Source organism: Lampetra planeri, chromosome 9, assembly GCF_965212315.1.
Source record: "Lampetra planeri chromosome 9, kcLamPlan1.2.h2, whole genome shotgun sequence".
Lineage (NCBI taxonomy): Eukaryota > Metazoa > Chordata > Hyperoartia > Petromyzontiformes > Petromyzontidae > Lampetra > Lampetra planeri.
Genome location: NC_136115.1, coordinates 15,255,999 through 15,275,005, shown reverse-complemented (window position 1 = coordinate 15,275,005; position 19,007 = coordinate 15,255,999). Strand labels below are relative to the sequence as shown.

At 47.7% G+C, this 19,007-nt stretch overlaps 1 protein-coding gene across 9 annotated transcripts in view; it reads right to left on the bottom strand.

Moving 5' to 3' along the window:
• The window catches only part of LOC144720730 (uncharacterized), a 275,382-nt gene that overhangs the window by 88,350 nt on the left and 168,025 nt on the right, over window positions 1–19,007 (bottom strand). For 8 of the 9 annotated variants that reach the window (XM_078597741.1, XM_078597737.1, XM_078597744.1 and 5 more), the window contains exons 4-9: window positions 17,586–17,684; window positions 6,198–6,296; window positions 4,846–5,031; window positions 2,559–2,591; window positions 1,263–1,361; window positions 247–345 (exon numbers count right to left, since the gene is read on the bottom strand). In XM_078597741.1, coding sequence (XP_078453867.1) covers window positions 247–345; window positions 1,263–1,361; window positions 2,559–2,591; window positions 4,846–5,031; window positions 6,198–6,296; window positions 17,586–17,684 — 615 coding nt within the window. The remainder of the gene's footprint in view (window positions 1–246; window positions 346–1,262; window positions 1,362–2,558; window positions 2,592–4,845; window positions 5,032–6,197; window positions 6,297–17,585; window positions 17,685–19,007) is intronic. The other variant, XM_078597742.1, reaches the window with a different exon arrangement.

The window sequence follows — 19,007 nt, the reverse complement described above, 5'->3', positions numbered from 1 at the left end:
TATGCGGTGTGGCTTCTACTCATCAGCCCTGAGGATAAAAATGTGACTGGACCTGGTGCTAATCACACCATCCGCTTGAAGTGGTCTGTTGTTGTGGTTTTAATAGGTGCCTGCTAACCGCACATGCCCTGAAAGATCTATAAGGCCAAGAGAGGGGGTCTTTGGCATTGGTGACAGTACCAGCAGCAGTGGCTTGCTACATTGTGCAGGCTGTGTCTGTAGAGAGGGCACTGCAGGACATCGTACCCTGGTCTTGGTGTCGATCTTTGCTCCCCGGTCAAGCAGCAGCTTCACCATGTTGTTGTTCCCTCGCTTGGCGGCCACGTGGAGGGGAGTGATGCCATTCTGTAAAACATCACGCAGGGAGTGGCCGACTCTGAGATCGTCTCAAATAAAGGGGGCCGAGGGGCTTGGCACCCGACCTAGCTGAGATCATAACCTTGGGGGCGCTGCGGTGGTGAGATTTTAATTGCCTCGCTTGGTATATAGGTCGTGGGTTCGATCCCGACCCTGACGCCTGTATATTTGGAGCTTGCCTGGTCTCTGTGTGGTCTTGTAGTTTTTTTCTCTGGGTCCTACGGTTTTCCTCTCCACATTTAGAAACACACGTTTAGAGGATTTGATTGTTGTAAATGTCCACGTGAAAAGCTACTTCGTTGAGCTGTGATTTGTGGCAGCCAGGTCACTTCTGAAAAAGAGCTACATAGCTCAGTGTGCCTCCCCTGGTTAAATAAAAAAAAACATTTTAGTAGATTATAGTTTTTGAATTTGGGCGACCACCTGTGGTGAAACTGGATTCTCATGAGTAGCGAGTTGATGGCCCAAGCACAGGCACTTCTGATCGTACAAAAAACAATCTTGTTAATTTTATTTCGTTACACGCATCATACGGTTTACTTAGGTTCCAAAATTGAATAACATAGTTGCACTGAAATGGGATGAGCACTCTTTGCAGTGTATTTAAAAGTTGTGTCTCTCGCACGGATAAAGTGGGCTATTTGCAGCGACTTCAGAAATAGTTCTATGATGTCATGTGCAGGGGATGTTCCCTGGCACGGGGTGAAGCACTGCCCATTGAGAGAAGATCCAAATGACTTTGTATTCATCTCAGGACAAGACACTAATATAGCACACACGTCCTGAGTGGGACATAACACCTCCTAATTTTTTTTTTATAAGTGGCATATTGGCTCCCGCATTTTTTAAACATAAACAAGCCAAACAAAAGCACCACGAGGAGCGCACGCTCAGCGGATCAGTACCCGTGCCGTGAAGTCGACCGCGGCGCCCAGGTTGAGGAGCAGCGTGGCCACATTCATGTTGCCGTAGTGCGCCGCGATGTGCAGGGGGGTGAAGCCACTCTGGAAACAGGAGGAGGAGGACGACGAGGGAAGACGAGGAGGAGGAGGAGGACACAGCGTGAATGAGGCTACTGAGTGCCGAATATCTGAAGTCTGCCCACCCACACCAGATGTGTATTATAATAATAATTTTTCTCCCCCGTACCACCTCAAATTTGCCTCTTTCCTTTCACACAGACCTCAGTTTAAGACTGGTACTTGCCACTGTTGGGGCAAAGCACGTCGCATTTTTTGAGAGAAAAAAACATTCTGCAATGATGTTACAACAGTTGAATCCGAGCTAAATGGAGGTTATTTTTATTCCTTCTTTGAGATTTCTTTTTTTAGTTTGTGCTCTGATCTATATGCTAACTTCGTAAGCTTATCTTCGACTCCTTTGCACTAATGAATTACAGGATATTTGGATACATTAAAACCAACACTCACATGGATTTGAGGAATGTTTAAAAAAATGTATTAACTGGTTTAGACACACGAGGGCTTAGGTTTTTCACCCCCAGTATCACTCGAGACTACAACAAGCGGCATCCCGAGTGAATGTGCGATCCAACGGGTCTGAGTTGTCTCTACTGTGTGGATGGTAACGATAAACGGGCAACAAATTCCCTTAAGTTGCTGCCAGTAAAGAAGAGTTATCAGCTTTATATTCCCCAATTAGCCTTATTAGGCAAGAGCCATCCACAAGATAGAAAGACTCTCACGCGTGGATTGCCACACGTTCCGTCCCGCGAGTGCACTGCCTTGCCCCAAAGTGAACCGCTGTGGAGTTACTGCACCAGAATTATCACTATTCAGGGCATTAAAACTAATCCCCAATTTTAACATGCAAGGCAATACGTGTTACAAATGCGGAGATTTGTAATGAATGTAAAAGCTAAATTTGCACACTCAATCCCAATCGAATTATTGGTATGAAAATATAAAAATTATTAAAACACATTCACAGTATATTTGGATTTTTTTTACGTGTATGCACATTTAGATACTTAATATACAGATGCAAGCATGCATACACATGTGGAAAAAGCACGTAGATATCTCGATGCTCAGCTGCAAGCGTTTACGGAGAAAAATCAAGACGCGTCACGTCCCCGTGTATGGGGGCGATATGGGCCAGGTGAGCCGTGTGTGCACGGGCATTGGGGGACGCGCGCTCGCACGTAGGCGAGCGCGCGTGGCACGCGCGTGCTGTTATACCTCAGTGGTTTGGTTCAGCATCATCTGCGAGAGCTGAGCACAAGCCAGGCAGCGTGGAGAAAACAAAGATCACACGTGGGATGATGAGTAACGGTGCCGCGTGATCGGTGTTGTGCTGCTGCTACCGCGCGCACAGTGAGCATCACAAAGCAATGGCCGGTGCCAGTGGAGTATCTGTCGCTCTGCCCATCTCCTTCTCCCCACCAATCCCTCGCCCCCCCACACTCCTTTAGTGTCTTCTGAATTCGGTCAGGCAGAAAACTGAATGTTCCCGGGTTCACTCAAGCAATAACCCCCACACAACCCTCAACCCCTTTATAGATCAAATCGGGCCCCCCCCCCCACTGCCTTCTGCCCGCCAGCCCCCCTACGACTCCACCTACCCCTGCGTGCCTCTCTGCTTTATTATTTTTCCTAGATACGCCACTGGCTGGGGGTGTGCGTGATTCGACGAAACAGTGCAGAAGCCCGGCGGCCTAATTATGCACGGCAGCGGCAAGGCAAAGACGGACGCAGGCGAATGCGGCAGCAGCGCTGGGTCAGCGCCGCATGGCTACGGTGGAACCTGCCGTTCATACAGCCGTTGTTATTCATTTGGCGGAAGCACACCGGAGAGTGAATGGTTAATACGGCATGATGAAACGTGATCTGAAAATTAAAAAAATATATATATAAAACAAAAAACATTGTGCATTACTCATGTGAAGCAAAGCCGTTCTTGTGTTTACCATATGACAACATTGTTCAAGAATACATGCATGTCATGCGCAAAAAACAACATAATCATCATCATTTTGTGACCGTTTTTAACAAGGAAATTCGGTTAAATATATTACAATCGTTTGCTAATCGTTGCATTTTCCTTAACAATATTATTTTAATGCATACCACATTGTGTATTGGGGGAAAAAATATATTCGTAATAGAATGTACATTTGTAATTTGCATTTTGCCGTTCTATATTTTCATTGCATATATTATAACTGCACAAAGGATTGCTCTTTAATGGCCTCAGAAAATTTAGTATCGCAACCCCCAGGGAGGGGAGCTAGGCGAGGACCCATGTGTGATGGAGACGGATAATGTTTTACCCCATACAAGAAACGAGGCTCTGCGGCAATCCCTGGCTTGCAGTCAATTACACAAGAAGTAATTCATTACATTTACTATGCTATTGGCCATTATCAATTATATGAGTTATCATTTGTCAAAATACAATGGCAAACATGCATCACCGGAATTAAGCTGAACTAACGCACAATTATGAAATAAATTATTTGCAATTGCGGCATGGAAATAAATTGTGTTTTACTCCCGCTGCAAAAACGATGACCGCTGAAGAAGAAGAGTCCCATGCCTGCAGATACCTGGACGCCCCACAGTAGCTCACGCCAGTTCACACGCTGCCTCCACGCAGGCCGCAGAGCCACTCTCCCTGCCAGCTTTTTATGATAATAGCTCCCCTCCTAGACCCACCAATGGATGGCACAGAGATCGATAGGTACTAGGATGTGTGTGCGTGTGTGAATCTGTGTGTGTGTGTCTGTTGATGTGTCTTTGTGTGCGTATGTGCGTGTGTATATGTCTACAAGGAGGGGTATTGTGGTTAGAGCACTGCACTCCGAACTCGGTGGCTCGATTTCGATTCCTGCTCGTGGCAAGCATCAGTGAATAACTGAACCGGTTCCCTGGGTACAGTGTGTAAACATCAGTACTGCGGAGACAAAAGTGGCTGGGCGTGGTGCTGGCAACCTGCCGTGTCTGCCAGGACAGTCAATTAAAGCTATTGGTCGAATATTTGTCCTTCTGCGTATGTGCATATCATGCTTGCTCGCTAAAAGCACTTGCCCTAACAATCTGTTAAAGGCTACATGGAGGCTGCATGGGGAGGGATGTTTGTCCATATATAGGTGTGTATGGGGAGCAGTAGTGTCACGGTTACGACGCTGCGCTATGAACCCCGAGAGCAGAGTTCGATTCCTGCTCATGTTTAACACCAGTGACGATTAACCGAACTGGTCCTGGGCCTCCCCTAGGTCAACTCAGCAACACATAAATACCTGGTGCGGTGTGTAAACATCGCCACAAGGGAGACAAAGGTGGGCGGACGTGGCTGGCCACCTACCCGTCGTGTGCCGTTCCGGCCTTCAAAGGTGCTCACTAACAGCACTTGGTCCTCCAGTCTGTTAAGGCTACAGGGGGGATCTTTTGTCTTAAACGCGTGTGCACGCATGCAAGTGTGCCAACGCACACTCGTGAGCGCTGGCACACGGAGTGGTGCCGCTACCTTGGAGGTGACGTCGGCGTTGTGCTCGTGTTGCAGTAGCAGCGCGGCGGCGTTAGTATCGTCCTTGCGCGCGGCGATGTGCAGCGCTGGCAGCCGCACTTTACCCTTTGTGTCGCTCTCAAGTAGCAGCCCCACCACCTGCTCGTGGCCCTGCTGGAGTGCCACGGCCAGTGGGGTGAAGCCGTCCTGCAACACGCACGGACGCCGGTTACTGCCGCCGCCGCCAGGGAGGTTTTGTCACGGTGGTGCTATCCGGCCCTCTGATGGCCGAGACACTCCCAGCACGTAGAGCCGAAACGTCGGACGCGACACGACCCGAAAACAAACACCCGTCCGAGAGCTACACAAAGACGCTTCGTCACACACGTGCGGCCCCGTGCATGTTCTGTGCACAAGGTGAGATTGAAAATCGATATGAATGAAAGCAAAACTTGCTATTGAAGCCGTCCCAGTCAACCTTCACTCAGTGGATGATCAACAATTCTCCTCTGCGGCCCGCAAGTTTCTCTACCCCCATCTATCTGTGTTGTTGACTCGCTGCCCCTGTTAAAATTCAGGCTCAATCCTTCCTTTCTTCCTTTGCCTGTGACGGACTGTCTCCTTAATACATGAACATGACCTCCGCTTCAGCAGTGTTTTTGAGATGTGGTCACATTTAAACGCAGTTTAATAAATTACACTTTTATTGTCGTGAATTCATTGCTTTGCAATACGCGCAGCTGTTCAGCGTGAGCAAGTCAGCTGTAAACACAGCTGCCATTAAAACTGCAGGCTACAGCACACAACTGATTTACTTCCATTGGCTGATGCTGTTATCAACAGCTCTAAGAATCACTTCCACAATATCCATCAGCATACGGGTGTATCATTTATGACTGTCAAGCAGAATACACTTCATTGTGACTACAGCTGCAAAAATCAGTAAGCCGCAAAGCAATGGATGGGCTAATTACAGGTAACATCCCTCCATCTGACAAGGATGAGCAATAAACACAATGACATCTCCTATTTAGAGCCCTAGGTCAGCCGTGGAAATTCCACATCCCAATGACGGGTCCCGTTAAGTCATAGGATCAGCACTGCTGACTTCCCTGCACCTCTGATTAGCACAGTTGGCTACGTACGGTACCAAAGATGTTCAAAATTCATACAACGTGGTACTCGTTTTACCAACCTCAGCAGGATTATGATGAATTGAGCCAATTAAAACAACCCCCAACCAGGATTTAAACCCATAACCTTCTTATTTGTGAGCCACTCACTCTTCCGCTGAGCCACCCGGCCAGGTAACAACAACTGAAAGCCATAAAACAACACACGGCGAAGCATCTCCGGCGTTACGGAGCAGGTACCTCTGTTGCCACGCTCTGGTTGGCCCCATTGTCCAGCAGAAACTTGACAATCTCCAAGTGGTTCTCCTGCGCTGCCATGTAGAGCGGGGTGAAGCCATTCTGTGCACAAAGACAAAGGTGGAGGCTTGGTGCGACCGCACCCCGACTCTGTCTACGTACGTATGTATGTTGAACTTCTTTCGTTGCCAACCGCGCTAATCGGAGGTGCGGAAGAAAGACAACAAACCAAACACCAAGAGCAGTTCTGAACAAATTAGTTTTCAATCTTGATTTAAAAGTGCATAGCTCCTGTCGCTTCCTAACATCGGAAGGAAGAGCATTCTAGATGGCCGCAGAAGCGCATCTGAAAGTGGTCACCGTCTTTGTTTGATGGCCAGCCAAAAAGTCTACAGGGTCCATGCTGCGAGCGGAGGGTGAATCGGCAGAGTTAGTCACCGACTCCCTGACGTGTTCTCTGCCTCAACGACTCATTGAACCCGCATCTGCCTCCTCGGAGCTTACGTTTTCAATTGGCTCCATGCTAGTGTAGTGACTGACTTGGAGACGTAATTTCTTGGAGGCAATTCTTTAATTAAACACCGAGCATACTTTATACACCGTATTCAATACACACCCTACGCTGTTACACACTCTCTGTCTCTCGCTTATACGCAACTCTACACTGGTTGCTAGCCTACAACACAACGCTAGCCGTCTGACACTGACGGCGCTGAACTAAGACAGCCAACTACGTCTAGCAGCGGAATTATCAAGTGGAGACGACAGCGGCAATTGCGACGATCTTCCAACAGCAACGACGACGGGATCCCACTCCAAACGACAGCCCCGAGCTCCTGCTTGGGGTCCCCTTTTATCCTCCCAGCGTGGCCACGCCCCCTTTCTAGAACCTACTAGCAGGGTCCCGACGTGTCCCTTCCGTAACCTTTCCCCTAGATCCCTCTCGGGTCTATCACGTGGCCTGCTGTCAATCAGGGCAGCTACAAGCTGCAGATCCCCTTCCCTGCCAGCAGTTAGCGCTATACTACTTCGTGACCAATTCTATGTCACTACACTAGCAAGCAGAGATGCGTATATATTCAGAGGGAAATTTTACACCGAGAGTAGAAGCTTCCCGCACCTCCGATTAGCACGGTTGGCTGCATACGGTGGGAAAGAAGTTCAACATACGTACATACAAACTGCATATAAGCATATATTATACAACACAGTTCTGATATAAGCAACACACTTAGATTACACTGGTGGGGGGAAGGCAAAGGGCAATTCCTGTGATGGAGTTGTTTTTTCTCCGATTTCTATTTGCTTCATTGCTGTACTTAATTGACTTTTTTTTTTAATTGTCGTGACCCAGGTCTTTTGACATCTCACCAGGTCAAATAAAATAAACTTGATACAAGCAGACACCTGGCCTTGCTCCCAAGCGGTGTGTGTGTTCAGATCCAGCTACTCAAAATTATTTCCTGCGCAAATAAGCATTAAGCAGTGCTCATCTCCTCTGTTTAAATCCCTGAGCCGGTGTAAAAAAAAATCCACATTCCTAAAATGGGGGTGAGTTCCTACGAAGGACAACCACTGTTGACTTCCCTACAGAGTGGCACTCCTTTTATGGCATAATTGGCCGCGTCAACCCCCAATCAGCGTCGCAATTGAACTCATAACCCTCTGATTTGAGAGCTGCTCACTCTACCACATGTATGTTGCCCCAAAATGGACATTGCCAGAACCATCAGCCCACTGTATAATTCACTAAGAAAGCAATGTCCTTTATTTACCCAGGGAAGCAATAGCAAGTCTCAAGACTCCTTTGTTATATTTCAGGAGGGTCCTGCAACATTGGGACGTTTACTGAATTCCACTGAGTGTCACGTGAGAAGAATTGTTGTGAGGCTGCGTTTTACGTTGTAAAATATTCAAATGAGGCAGACAGCAGCTGTTATTGTTAAATGTGCGTTCTGGTCCTAAGACGTAAATACACGTTAGATCGTGTAAATATAAATGTGTAATTAACCCACCACCACCGATAGGCGCAGTGATGACATCATCTGACTGTATTTAATACCGTAAACAGGAAGACTTCTTCACAATTATGGCAAATCGCCTGATGATGCTGGCTGTTGTAATCACCAGCGAAACGTCGTACTCAAATTGTAAAGGTTGTGGGTTGCTCTCCGATACACCGGTGTGCTGAAGTAATAACGAATTGGCAGTTTCGTTTGTGTGACAAACCTTACAGATTGGCTGTGTCGGGTGATGGTGGGTCAACGACGGTTTTACATTTACGCGATCTAACCCAAAAAACCTTTATTACAAATAAATACACGTGCGACTGGCGCCTGCGACGACATCAACGCGATCGAACAGCGGCGGGAAACTCCAGCCGCCTGCCCGCCCCTGTCACGAAAAAACTCAGCGGCGGCGGATTAAGATCGTGCCCACCGGCTTGATGATCCCAACTGGAAATAACTTCCACATATCCCCAGCAATGATGAATAATAAATCACGCTGCGGCAATGGATTTTTACGCGAATGACAATCTAAGGCTCTCCGGCTTTGAGGTTTTTCAGCACGAGTTAAGCATTTGCTGCTGGCTATCTGCACAAAAGAAATGTGTGTGATTTGTGAAAATAAAATTGTTGTTATATTTCAAATAGTCATTATATACAGTACAATGTTGAAAACGTTTGGAATAATCTGTTAAATGAATTCTATATATGGTAGCCTCTGTTTTGCTGCAGTTTTAATATACTGATAATTTAAATGTGTTCTAAGTATTTCAATAATTATTAGAATTGGCAGAACATGAAATGGAACGATTCATTTCAGCTCACTTGATAATGGCCGCCCTACTGCCACCCCCCTCAGCAGAGCCCAATGGACCTTACTGCTGTTGCTTAGCAACAACCTCAATCTCATCCAATCAGATTTCTCTCGGGATCCATCACCATGGTAACTGCTCCGTCACCATGACTGCTGCAGAAATGTGGCCAGACAGCAAGGGCTGTACCATCGAGGCATCTTTATATTCATGCAGTTCAATTGAAATATTTTTTTCTCACATTCTCATTATAATACAGCGATGTTAATTGGCCACTGCAATTTGCTTTGAGAAGCATTCATAGTTACACTTTAATGAGGGCTCCGAAATCCACAAGAATAAAAAAAGGAACAAATAAAATGAATAAACACACGAAAGCATATACGCAGCACGTGATTATTGCTTGTGCGTGCCATTAGAATATTCACGGCATAAAACGTGTCCAGAATATTGACAATAAACGTGTTTAGAACAATTTAATCGCCAATACACTGACATGTAATCAATGTAGTTGTGCTATATTATCAGGTATGTGCTGGATGATACATTAATTTAAATGCGTATATATTTGTTTTCATTGTAACTCTTTAACTATTTGCAAAATATTTGATTTCACGGTGGATTTAAGGAGACGATTGACACACCCTGGACCAGGTCTGGAGAGTCAGGAGGCCCACGACAATCAGCACTTCTCCCCGCCCCCTCACCAATGGTGATGTAACAATGCCATGGTGACGCAAGATATACTGTAAATATATTATTTTAAAATATACATGCGGAGATTAGTTTATTTGAAGGTGTATCATTGCATCAAATTATCATTATGGGTGGTGGCGGTTGGGGATGCTCTCATCCAGCAGTGGATTGACCATGGCTGATGATGATGAATGTACATGGTCACACATACCAACCTTTTGTATGTATGTTGAACTTATTTCGCACCATATGTAGCCAACCGTGCTAATCAGAAGTATGGGGGAAGGACCCTTAATCCTCTTCCTGTACTGAATATTTTTTAACTACAATTTCTGGATTATCGTGTCTCTTACACTAAATATAGCCAAACGATGGTGGTGCATACCTGTACTCCGACACTGTGGAGGCGTGCGCTGGTTGGATTGCACAAATATATTTGCAAAATCTCCTTCCCTTAGGTGTCGAGGAGGTCCCTTACCCTGGCTCGCCAAGAAAAGGCAGTTTGGCAAAAGCGCAGACAAATATCTGTCCTTTCTGTGTGGGATAGAGCGTTGCCCCCTTGCTAGCGTGGGTTTTTCCAAGGTGCTATGATTTCCTCCCACATGTATGAACACTGAAATGGTTGAAAAACATCTTCTTTTAAAGAGCAGAAGTTCTCAACCCCGGGGGTACATGGCAATGCCCGAGGGGGTACGTGAGGTGATTTATAAATGTGTGAAATTATATCATACACGAGAGTCGTTGGTGAATAATCATGTATGAATATGCCAATATAAAATAACTATAATAAAATGTAATTTATATAGTAACCTAGAATGATATAAAATAACTTTGATCGTAAACCATGTGGTTTCCAAGAGTAACCAGCCAGCACGAACAAACGACGTAACGCGTGTCCGTTAATTGTTTTTTTATTTGTTTGCAGTTACTGGCTACTTAGGATAGCTCACAAAATGCACAATCTAACCTATATAATTTTGTCTGTCTGTCTGTCCGTCCGTCTGTCCGTCTGCGTACGCTCCCTTGCGGGGGATGTAGCTCTCGGACCGTGAGATTACATTTTGCAGGTGGGCACGCCCCCGGCCCCGCGGTAAACTTAGGCATTTCCGATTTTTCGTCTCTAAACTTTAAATCGGACCGATTATCGATTTAGTGCGATTTCTCTTTATTTATTTATTTAAATCTTTATTTATTTATTTACTATTGCCGACCGGCGCGGACCACGGCGGTTGCCCCTGGCAACGGGTAGCGACGCCTTCGCTGCGGGGTGGACGCCATTTTTAATTTCCGTAAAAAATATGCGCACGCATTAACACGCATCTCTGAGGTAAATTCATCAAAGTTTCACGTCCTCTTCACTCCCCCCCCACCCCAATGTGTGCAATTACTATTATAGGGTCGGTAGATAATAAAATTATAGCGATTAGACAGTATTATTGTAGCGCGGGGAGGGGGGGGGGTAATGGCCCCAGTACCCAGCCTCAGCCGAGTGGGCAATCTAGGTGAGTCCAGAGGCTCTGCACGGTACTAGGCCTCGACACCACACACGTGTCAGGCGACGACTTTGTGGTATAAACTCGATATAGCCAGCGTTGCCCGGGGGGAAATACATTTAAAATCTTCTGAAAACTTTAAAACATTACATACCAATGAAAATACAACTGTGTAATTACTTTTAAACCCGATGCGCCAAGAATCGATTCTCTGTATCGCGCAAAGGAATCGAAGGTTGTAGATTCCTTTAGAATCGGGCGATTCCCGTTTACTATAAGTTGTTTATAGTCGATATAAACTGCTACGAACGGGAAATATCCGGCGTTGACCGGGGCAAAAATGTAATTAAAAACTCCTGAAAACATTAAAACATAACATACAAATGAAAATAAAACTCTGTCATTCAAAATGTAAACCCCCAACATGCCAGGAATCGATTCTTTGAATCGCGCAAAGGACTAATCGAAGGTTGTAGATTACTTTAGGATCGCCCTTAACATTTCCGACACACACTTTCACACATTTAGCTTTTACATTTAACATACAAAACGTCAGCATGTACTGCTGTCATCAGTGGTAAGAGTGAGTGGTAAGGGTGAGTGACGGTTGTGAGAGGTGATTAGTGAGTGGTGAGTGGTGAGGGTTAGTGGTGAGCATGAGTGGTGAGTGGTGATTGTTGAGGGTGTGATTGGTGAGGATGAGTGGTGAGTGGTCAGGGTGAGGGTGAGTGGTGAGCGGTGAGGGTGAGTGTTGAGGGTGAGTGGTGAGTAGTGAGGGTGAGTGGTAAGCGTGACTGGTGAGTGGTGAGGGTGAGTGGTGAGGGAGAGTGGTGAGGGAGAGTGGTGAGGGAGAGTGGTGAGGGTGAGTGGCAGTTGTGAGTGGTGATTAGTGAGGGGTGAGTGGTGAGGGTGACCGTGAGTGGTGAGGGTGAGGTTGAGTGGTGAGCGGTGAGCAGTGAGGGTGAGTGGTGATTGGTGAGGGTGTGATTGGTGAGGATGAGTGGTGAGGGTGAGTAGTGAGGGTCAGTGGTTGTTGTGAGGGTGAGTGGTGAGGGTGAGTGGTGAGTAGTGAGGGTGAGTGGTGAGCGTGACTGGTGAGTGGTGAGGGTGAGTGGTGAGGGTGAGTGGTGAGGGTGAGAGGTGATTGGTGAGGGTGAGTGGCGAGGGTGAGTGGGGAGGGTGAGCAGTGAGGGTGAGCAGTGAGGGTGAGTGGTTGTTGTGAGGGTGAGTGGTTGTTGTGAGGGTGAGTGGTGAGGGTGAGTGGTAAGAGTGAGTGGTGAGGGTGAGTGACGGTTGTGAGAGGTGATTAGTGAGTGGTGAGGGTGAGTGGTGAGGGTTAGTGGTGAGCATGAGTGGTGAGAGTGAGTGTTGAGCGTGAGTGGTGAGGGTGAGTGGTGATTGTTGAGGGTGTGATTGGTGAGGATGAGTGGTGAGGGAGAGTGGTGAGGGAGAGTGGTGAAGGAGAGTGGTGAGGGAGAGTGGTGAGGGAGAGTGGTGAGGGTGAATGGTGAGGGTGAGTGGTGAGGGTGAGTAGTGAGTGGTGAGGGTGAGTGGTGATTGGTGAGGGTGAGTGGTGAGGGTGAGTGGGGAGGGTGAGTGGCAGTTGTGAGTGGTGATTAGTGAGGGGTGAGTGGTGAGGGTGAGCGGTGAGGGTGAGGTTGAGTGGTGAGCGGTGAGGGTGAGCAGTGAGGGTGAGTGGTGAATGGTGAGGGTGTGATTGGTGAGGATGAGTGGTGAGGGTGAGTAGTGAGGGTCAGTGGTTGTTGTGAGGGTGAGTGGTGAGGGTGAGTGATGAGGGTGAGTGGTAAGAGTGAGTGGTGAGGGTGAGTGACGGTTGTGAGAGGTGATTAGTGAGTGGTGAGGGTGAGTGGTGAGGGTTAGTGGTGAGCATGAGTGGTGAGGGTGAGTGTTGAGCGTGAGTGGTGAGGGTGAGTGGTGATTGTTGAGGGTGTGATTGGTGAGGATGAGTGGTGAGTGGTCAGGGTGAGTGGTGAGGGTGAGCGGTGAGGGTGAGTGTTGAGGGTGAGTGGTGAGTAGTGAGGGTGAGTGGTGAGCGTGACTGGTGAGTGGTGAGGGTGAGTGGTGAGGGAGAGTGGTGAGGGAGAATGGTGAGGGAGAGTGGTGAGGGAGAGTGGTGAGGGTGAATAGTGAGGGTGAGTGGTGAGGGTGAATGGTGAGGGTGAGTGGTGAGGGTGAGTAGTGAGTGGTGAGGGTGAGTGGTGAGGGTGAGTGGTGAGGGTGAGTGGTGATTGGTGAGGGTGAGTGGTGAGGGTGAGTGGGGAGGGTGAGTGGCAGTTGTGAGTGGTGATTAGTGAGGGGTGAGTGGTGAGGGTGAGCGTGAGTGGTGAGGGTGAGGTTGAGTGGTGAGCGGTGAGGGTGAGCAGTGAGGGTGAGTGGTGATTGGTGAGGGTGTGATTGGTGAGGATGAGTGGTGAGGGTGAGTAGTGAGGGTCAGTGGTTGTTGTGAGGGTGAGTGGTGAGGGTGAGTGATGAGGGCGAGTAGTAAGAGTGATTGGTGAGGGTGAGTGACGGTTGTGAGAGGTGATTAGTGAGTGGTGAGGGTGAGTGGTGAGGGTTAGTGGTGAGCATGAGTGGTGAGGGTGAGTGTTGAGCGTGAGTGGTGAGGGTGAGTGGTGATTGTTGAGGGTGTGATTGGTGAGGATGAGTTGTGAGTAGTGAGGGTGAGTGGTGAGGGTGAGTGGTGAGGGTGAGTGGTGGTTGTGAGTGGTGATTAGTGAGGGGTGAGTGGTGAGGGTGAGCGTGAGTGGTGAGTGGTGAGGGTGAGTGGTGAGGGTGAGCAGTGAGGGTGAGCATTGAGGGTGAGTGGTGATTGGTGAGGGTGTGATTGGTGAGGATGAGTGGTGAGTGATCAGGGTGAGTGGTAAGGGTGAGTGGTGAGGGTAAGTGGTGAGCGGTGAGGGTGAGTGTTGAGGGTGAGTGGTGAGTAGTGAGGGTGAGTGGTGAGCGTGACTGGTGAGTGGTGAGGGAGAGTGGTGAGGGTAAATGGTGAGGGTGAGTGGTGAGTGGTGAGGGTGAGTGGCAAGTGGTGAGGGTTAGTGGTGATTGGTGAGGGTGTGATTGGTGAGGATGAGTGGTGGAGTAGTGAGGGTGAGTGGTTGTTGTGAGGGTGAGTGGTGAGTGGTGAGAGTGAGTGGTGAGGGTGAGTGGTGAGGGTGAGTGGTGAGGGTGAGTGGCGGTTATGAGTGGTGATTAGTGAGGGGTAAGTGGTGAGGGTGAGCGTGAGTGGTGAGTGGTGAGGGTGAGCAGTGCGGGTGAGTGGTGATTGGTGATTGGTGAGGGTGTGATTGGTGAGGATGAGTGGTGAGTGGTCAGGGTGAGTGGTGAGCGGTGAGGGTGAGTGGTTGTTGTGGGGGTGAGTGATGAGGATGAGTGGTGAGGGTGAGTGGCGGTTGTGAGTGGTGATGGGTGAGTGGTGAGCGGTGAGGGGTGAGTGGTGAGCGTGAGTGGTGAGGGTGAGTGGTGAGGGTGAGTGGTGAGGGTGAGTGTTGAGTGGTGAGGGTGAGTGGTGAGAGAGTGGTTAGTTTTGAGGGTGAGTGGTGAGGTTGAGTGGTGAGGGTTAGTGGAGAGTGGTGAGTGGTGATTGGTCAGTGGTGATTGGTGAGGATGAATGGTGAGTAGTGAGGGTGAGGTTGAGTGGTGAGGGTGAGTGGTGGTTGTGACGGTGCGTGGTGAGGGTGAGTGGTGAGGGTGAGTGGTGAGGCTGAATGGTGAGGGTGAATGGTGAGAGTGAGTGGTGAGGGAGAGTGGTGAGGGAGAGTGGTGAGGGAGAGTGGTGAGGGTTAGTGGTGAGAGTTAGTGGTGAGAGTGAGTGGTGAGGGTGAGTGGTGATTGGTGAGGGTGAGTGGTGAGGGTGAGTGGTGAGGGTGAGTGGTGAGGGAGATTGGTGAGGGAGATTGGTGAGTGGTGAGTTGTGAGGGTGAATGGTGAATAGTGAGTGGGAGTGGTGAGTGGTGAGGATGAGTGGTAAGGGTGAGTGGTGAATGGTGAGGGTGAATGATGAGTACAGTTAATATGCACTGTTGTAATCATAGCAGGTACCACCACCACAGTATGTACTGCTCTCATCAGAGCAGGTACCACCACCACCACAGTATGTACTGCTGTCATCATAGCAGGTACCACCACAGTATGTACTGCTGTCGTCATAGCAGGTGCCACCACACTCGGTATGTACTGCTGTTATACCAGGTACCACCACCACAATATGTACTCCTCTCATCATAGCAGATACCACCACAGCAGTATGCACTGCTGTAATCATAGCAGGTACCACCAGTCACTATGCACTGCTATAATCATAGCAGGTACCAACACAGCAGTATGCACTGCTGTAGTGATAGCAGGTACAACCTCAGTCGGTATACACTGCTGTAGTGATAGTAGATACTGCTGTAGGGGTGTTAGAGAGAGAGCCGTTATGCATGGCAGCTTATGGGAAACAAACACAGTGGGTGGGGCTACGTGAGTGCACGGGGGGGGGGGTGCTCTCAACGACGTCCGCACCAGGCAGCCCGGGGCCCCACCCCTCAGCGGGGGTTGAGTATAAAGGGGGATGTGTCAGAGGGCTCGGGGCAGAATGTTAAAGCTAAACCAGTGAAGACCGAAGATCGTCTAGCTAGAGCCCTGGACTCCCCTGGGACGCCGCCCTTGTCAGGGCTGCGCAGGACCGAGCCAGCGGCGTGGTCCGGAGAACCAGAGCTAGTGCTCTGGGACTCCGGGTACTGTAGCCCGACTTACCAGTGTCGGGCCAGACAGCCTCCCCTAGCCCGTTAGTGGAGGACTAGGAGGTAGGTCAGAGATAGCTAGCAGTGTATTCCCAGCTAGCCGGGTGAGGGGGCCGATACCCCCTCCAGTATTGTATGTCCGCGGTTGTGACAACTGTTGCGGAATAAATACGTGTGCCTCAACCCCGGGTGTCCAAGAGTCCTCAACGATATTACACTGCTATCGAGTTGGTAGATACCGCTATAGTAAATACTAAAACAGTCAGTATATACCACTACAGTCAGTCAATACTGCTACAGTCAGTATATACTACTACACAGTCAGTACATACTAGTGAGTAGATACTGCTATAGATTTTGTAGTTACTACTATAGTCAGTGGATACAACTATAGAGTCAGCAGATACTATACAGTTAGTCGTTACGAGTATATAGTCGGTAGATACTACTGTAGGCCCAGTAAATACTACTATGGTCAGTAGTTATTACAGTCACTAAATACACAGTCAGTAGCTACTACTGGCTCAGTAGATACTACGGTACAGTCAGTAGATACTACTACAGAGTCAATAGATACCACTTCCTCTGTTGTATGTAAGGTGTTGTTAGTATATATACCTACGAGGGGTAAAGATATTTTTTGAGGGGGGGGGGGGGGAGACCACAATTTTCGGAAACCTTTTGACATCAACTATTTACCCCACACTTTCTAAAACTTTTTGGACTTGTGAAAGCCTCTTATATATTTGTTGGTGGAGAAATGTACAAACAGCCCACCGGGCTTTGACAATACCTTAGTATCTGTGTATATTAATGTAAGGTTTTTAAGAAATATATTTTTCACCCGGGCAAAGCCGGGTACTTCCGCTAGTTGGTTATAAAATGTTGACGTTCATTATTCATACATTTATTTCTCAGAACCACGTTGGGTCAGGCAAGGGGGGTTACTCGGTTAAAACAAAATTCAACAAGGGGGGTATAGGAGCTAAAAAAAGGTTGAGAATAACCACTGGGCTAGAGGGCCATAAAGCTTTAGCAACAATTGGTGGTGGTGGATTGCCATCTGGCTGCCTTCCAGCTTGTCTCTTGGTTCGTGAGCGATTGTGAGATGCAATTTGCACGAATAATGCAACAATATAAAACAAAACAATATTATGTAATAAGTGACTAAAAAATATAGATGTTTTGTATTTCATGCCATCAAGCCATCTGCCCTCCTTTCTATGATCATTTTTCAGATGTGGTCGTGCTGCTGAGCTGGGTGGAACAGTCAGCATTTCAAAGCATTTTTTCATAGCCACAATCAGCAGCACAGGCCATGCTCCCATTACATCACAACACTGTGGTGTACACCATGGATACATGCCTGATTATTTTGGTTGACATTTTAAAGATAGCAATTTCCACTTCATCAGCTGCCGTGAGATGTAACGTAAAAACTTTGCTCGAATTATAATCGTCAATTTTGGAAATGCTATTGAATTCCGCTTTTGGCAAAACAATAGAATTCTTCGTGCACTTTATATACTTTTGATAAATGGACCGCAATGGTTCAGTGTCTGTGTCTTGTATATATCGCCAGTTGTTGGGAGAGAAAACGTGATGTGACAAGCGCCCCCATGTCTTGTGTCAAACCAACCTGTGATTGAGCATTGATGTTGGCACCAAACTCCACCAGAACTCTGACAATGTCTGTCTGGCCAGCGAGCGCTGCTATGTGTAACGCTGTGTTTCCTTTCTGTGGGTCACACACACAGTTACACACGTGCACACACACACATGGAAACATCACAAAGGCAAAGTTCAGCCATATAGCCAGACTGGTAGTGGGTGATTAGAAACCACCTATTAAGGTTGGCACAGCATACAAGCACGGGTTTCTATTCTTGTCCAGCAGCAGCAGTCCTCTTGTTGGCGATGCTCATCATATCCCATCGACCTCCTCCTCCACTTCACGAGACCACGTGTTTCTCGCTTGTCCTCTGCCTCTGTTTCCTTCCACGAGTGTTACAAAGGAGCGGCGGTGTGTGGCCACTACCACGCACGGGCGTCTTTTTTTCCCAGGCGCTCATCTTTACACAATGCGCCAAGTGCTTCTTTTAAGGCCAGACCAGCACCCGAGATTGTTTATATGCTGCTTGCCACTAAAACTTGGGTTGCCAGGTTCATAGTGCAGTGTCCTAAAGACTGCTTTGCCGCTCCATGCCAGCATGTGTCTTGATGGGATTGAAGCTATAAATGTGTGCTACGTTGTCCCCACTACCAGTTTGGCTGCTGCGATGAGTTATTGCATAAACTTGACGAAACAACAACTACCTCCCGACCAAAGTACTTAGCAAATGAATGCAAGCAAATACATTGTACCGAACCCCAACATTGCCACTGAGCAGCACCTTCATAAGCTTGTTATGCCATCAATCGTAAGCATGTAACTTTCACACCCACTCCATTCATATCTTATCTGCTATGGAAATCTGATATCTTTCACTAATTTCCCAACCTGACACCCCTGCATAGGTGTTGTGAATTTTTGGTTAATTTCAGTACATGATGGGTTTTCTTCTTTCAATTATATTGGCTGTCTAAAGCCACAAACCCGTCCAAAAAATATGTTGACAAAAGTCTGTCTCTCCACACGGAACTAGCAATTCAGCTCATTGACCTATGCCCCTTCGGGCCCAATGCCATCCAGCGAAGTTTTTCTGAGCAGCTAAACCCTATTTAGGCACAAACATTAATTTTAATTGTTTTTGGAATTACATTTAAACGTATGTAAATTAAGCCAAAAGCCACAAGTGAAATAACGTATTTCATGATTTAAGCAGCACCTTGATATGGAGAGTATTTCATGATTAAAACTCAACTTAAACTAATAAAAAATAAAATAATAAAACCTTTCAACGAGCATGCTCGCGCGTGTGCACGTAAACACATTTTACGTTGCTTTATTATTTTATTTTTGTTATACCACGGTTCCTGAGCCACAGGCCCCAAAGGCCAGAAACGCCAAGGAGCCAGCAACAAATGGCACTCATTTACAAGCGCTTTGCCGCTTGCCGCT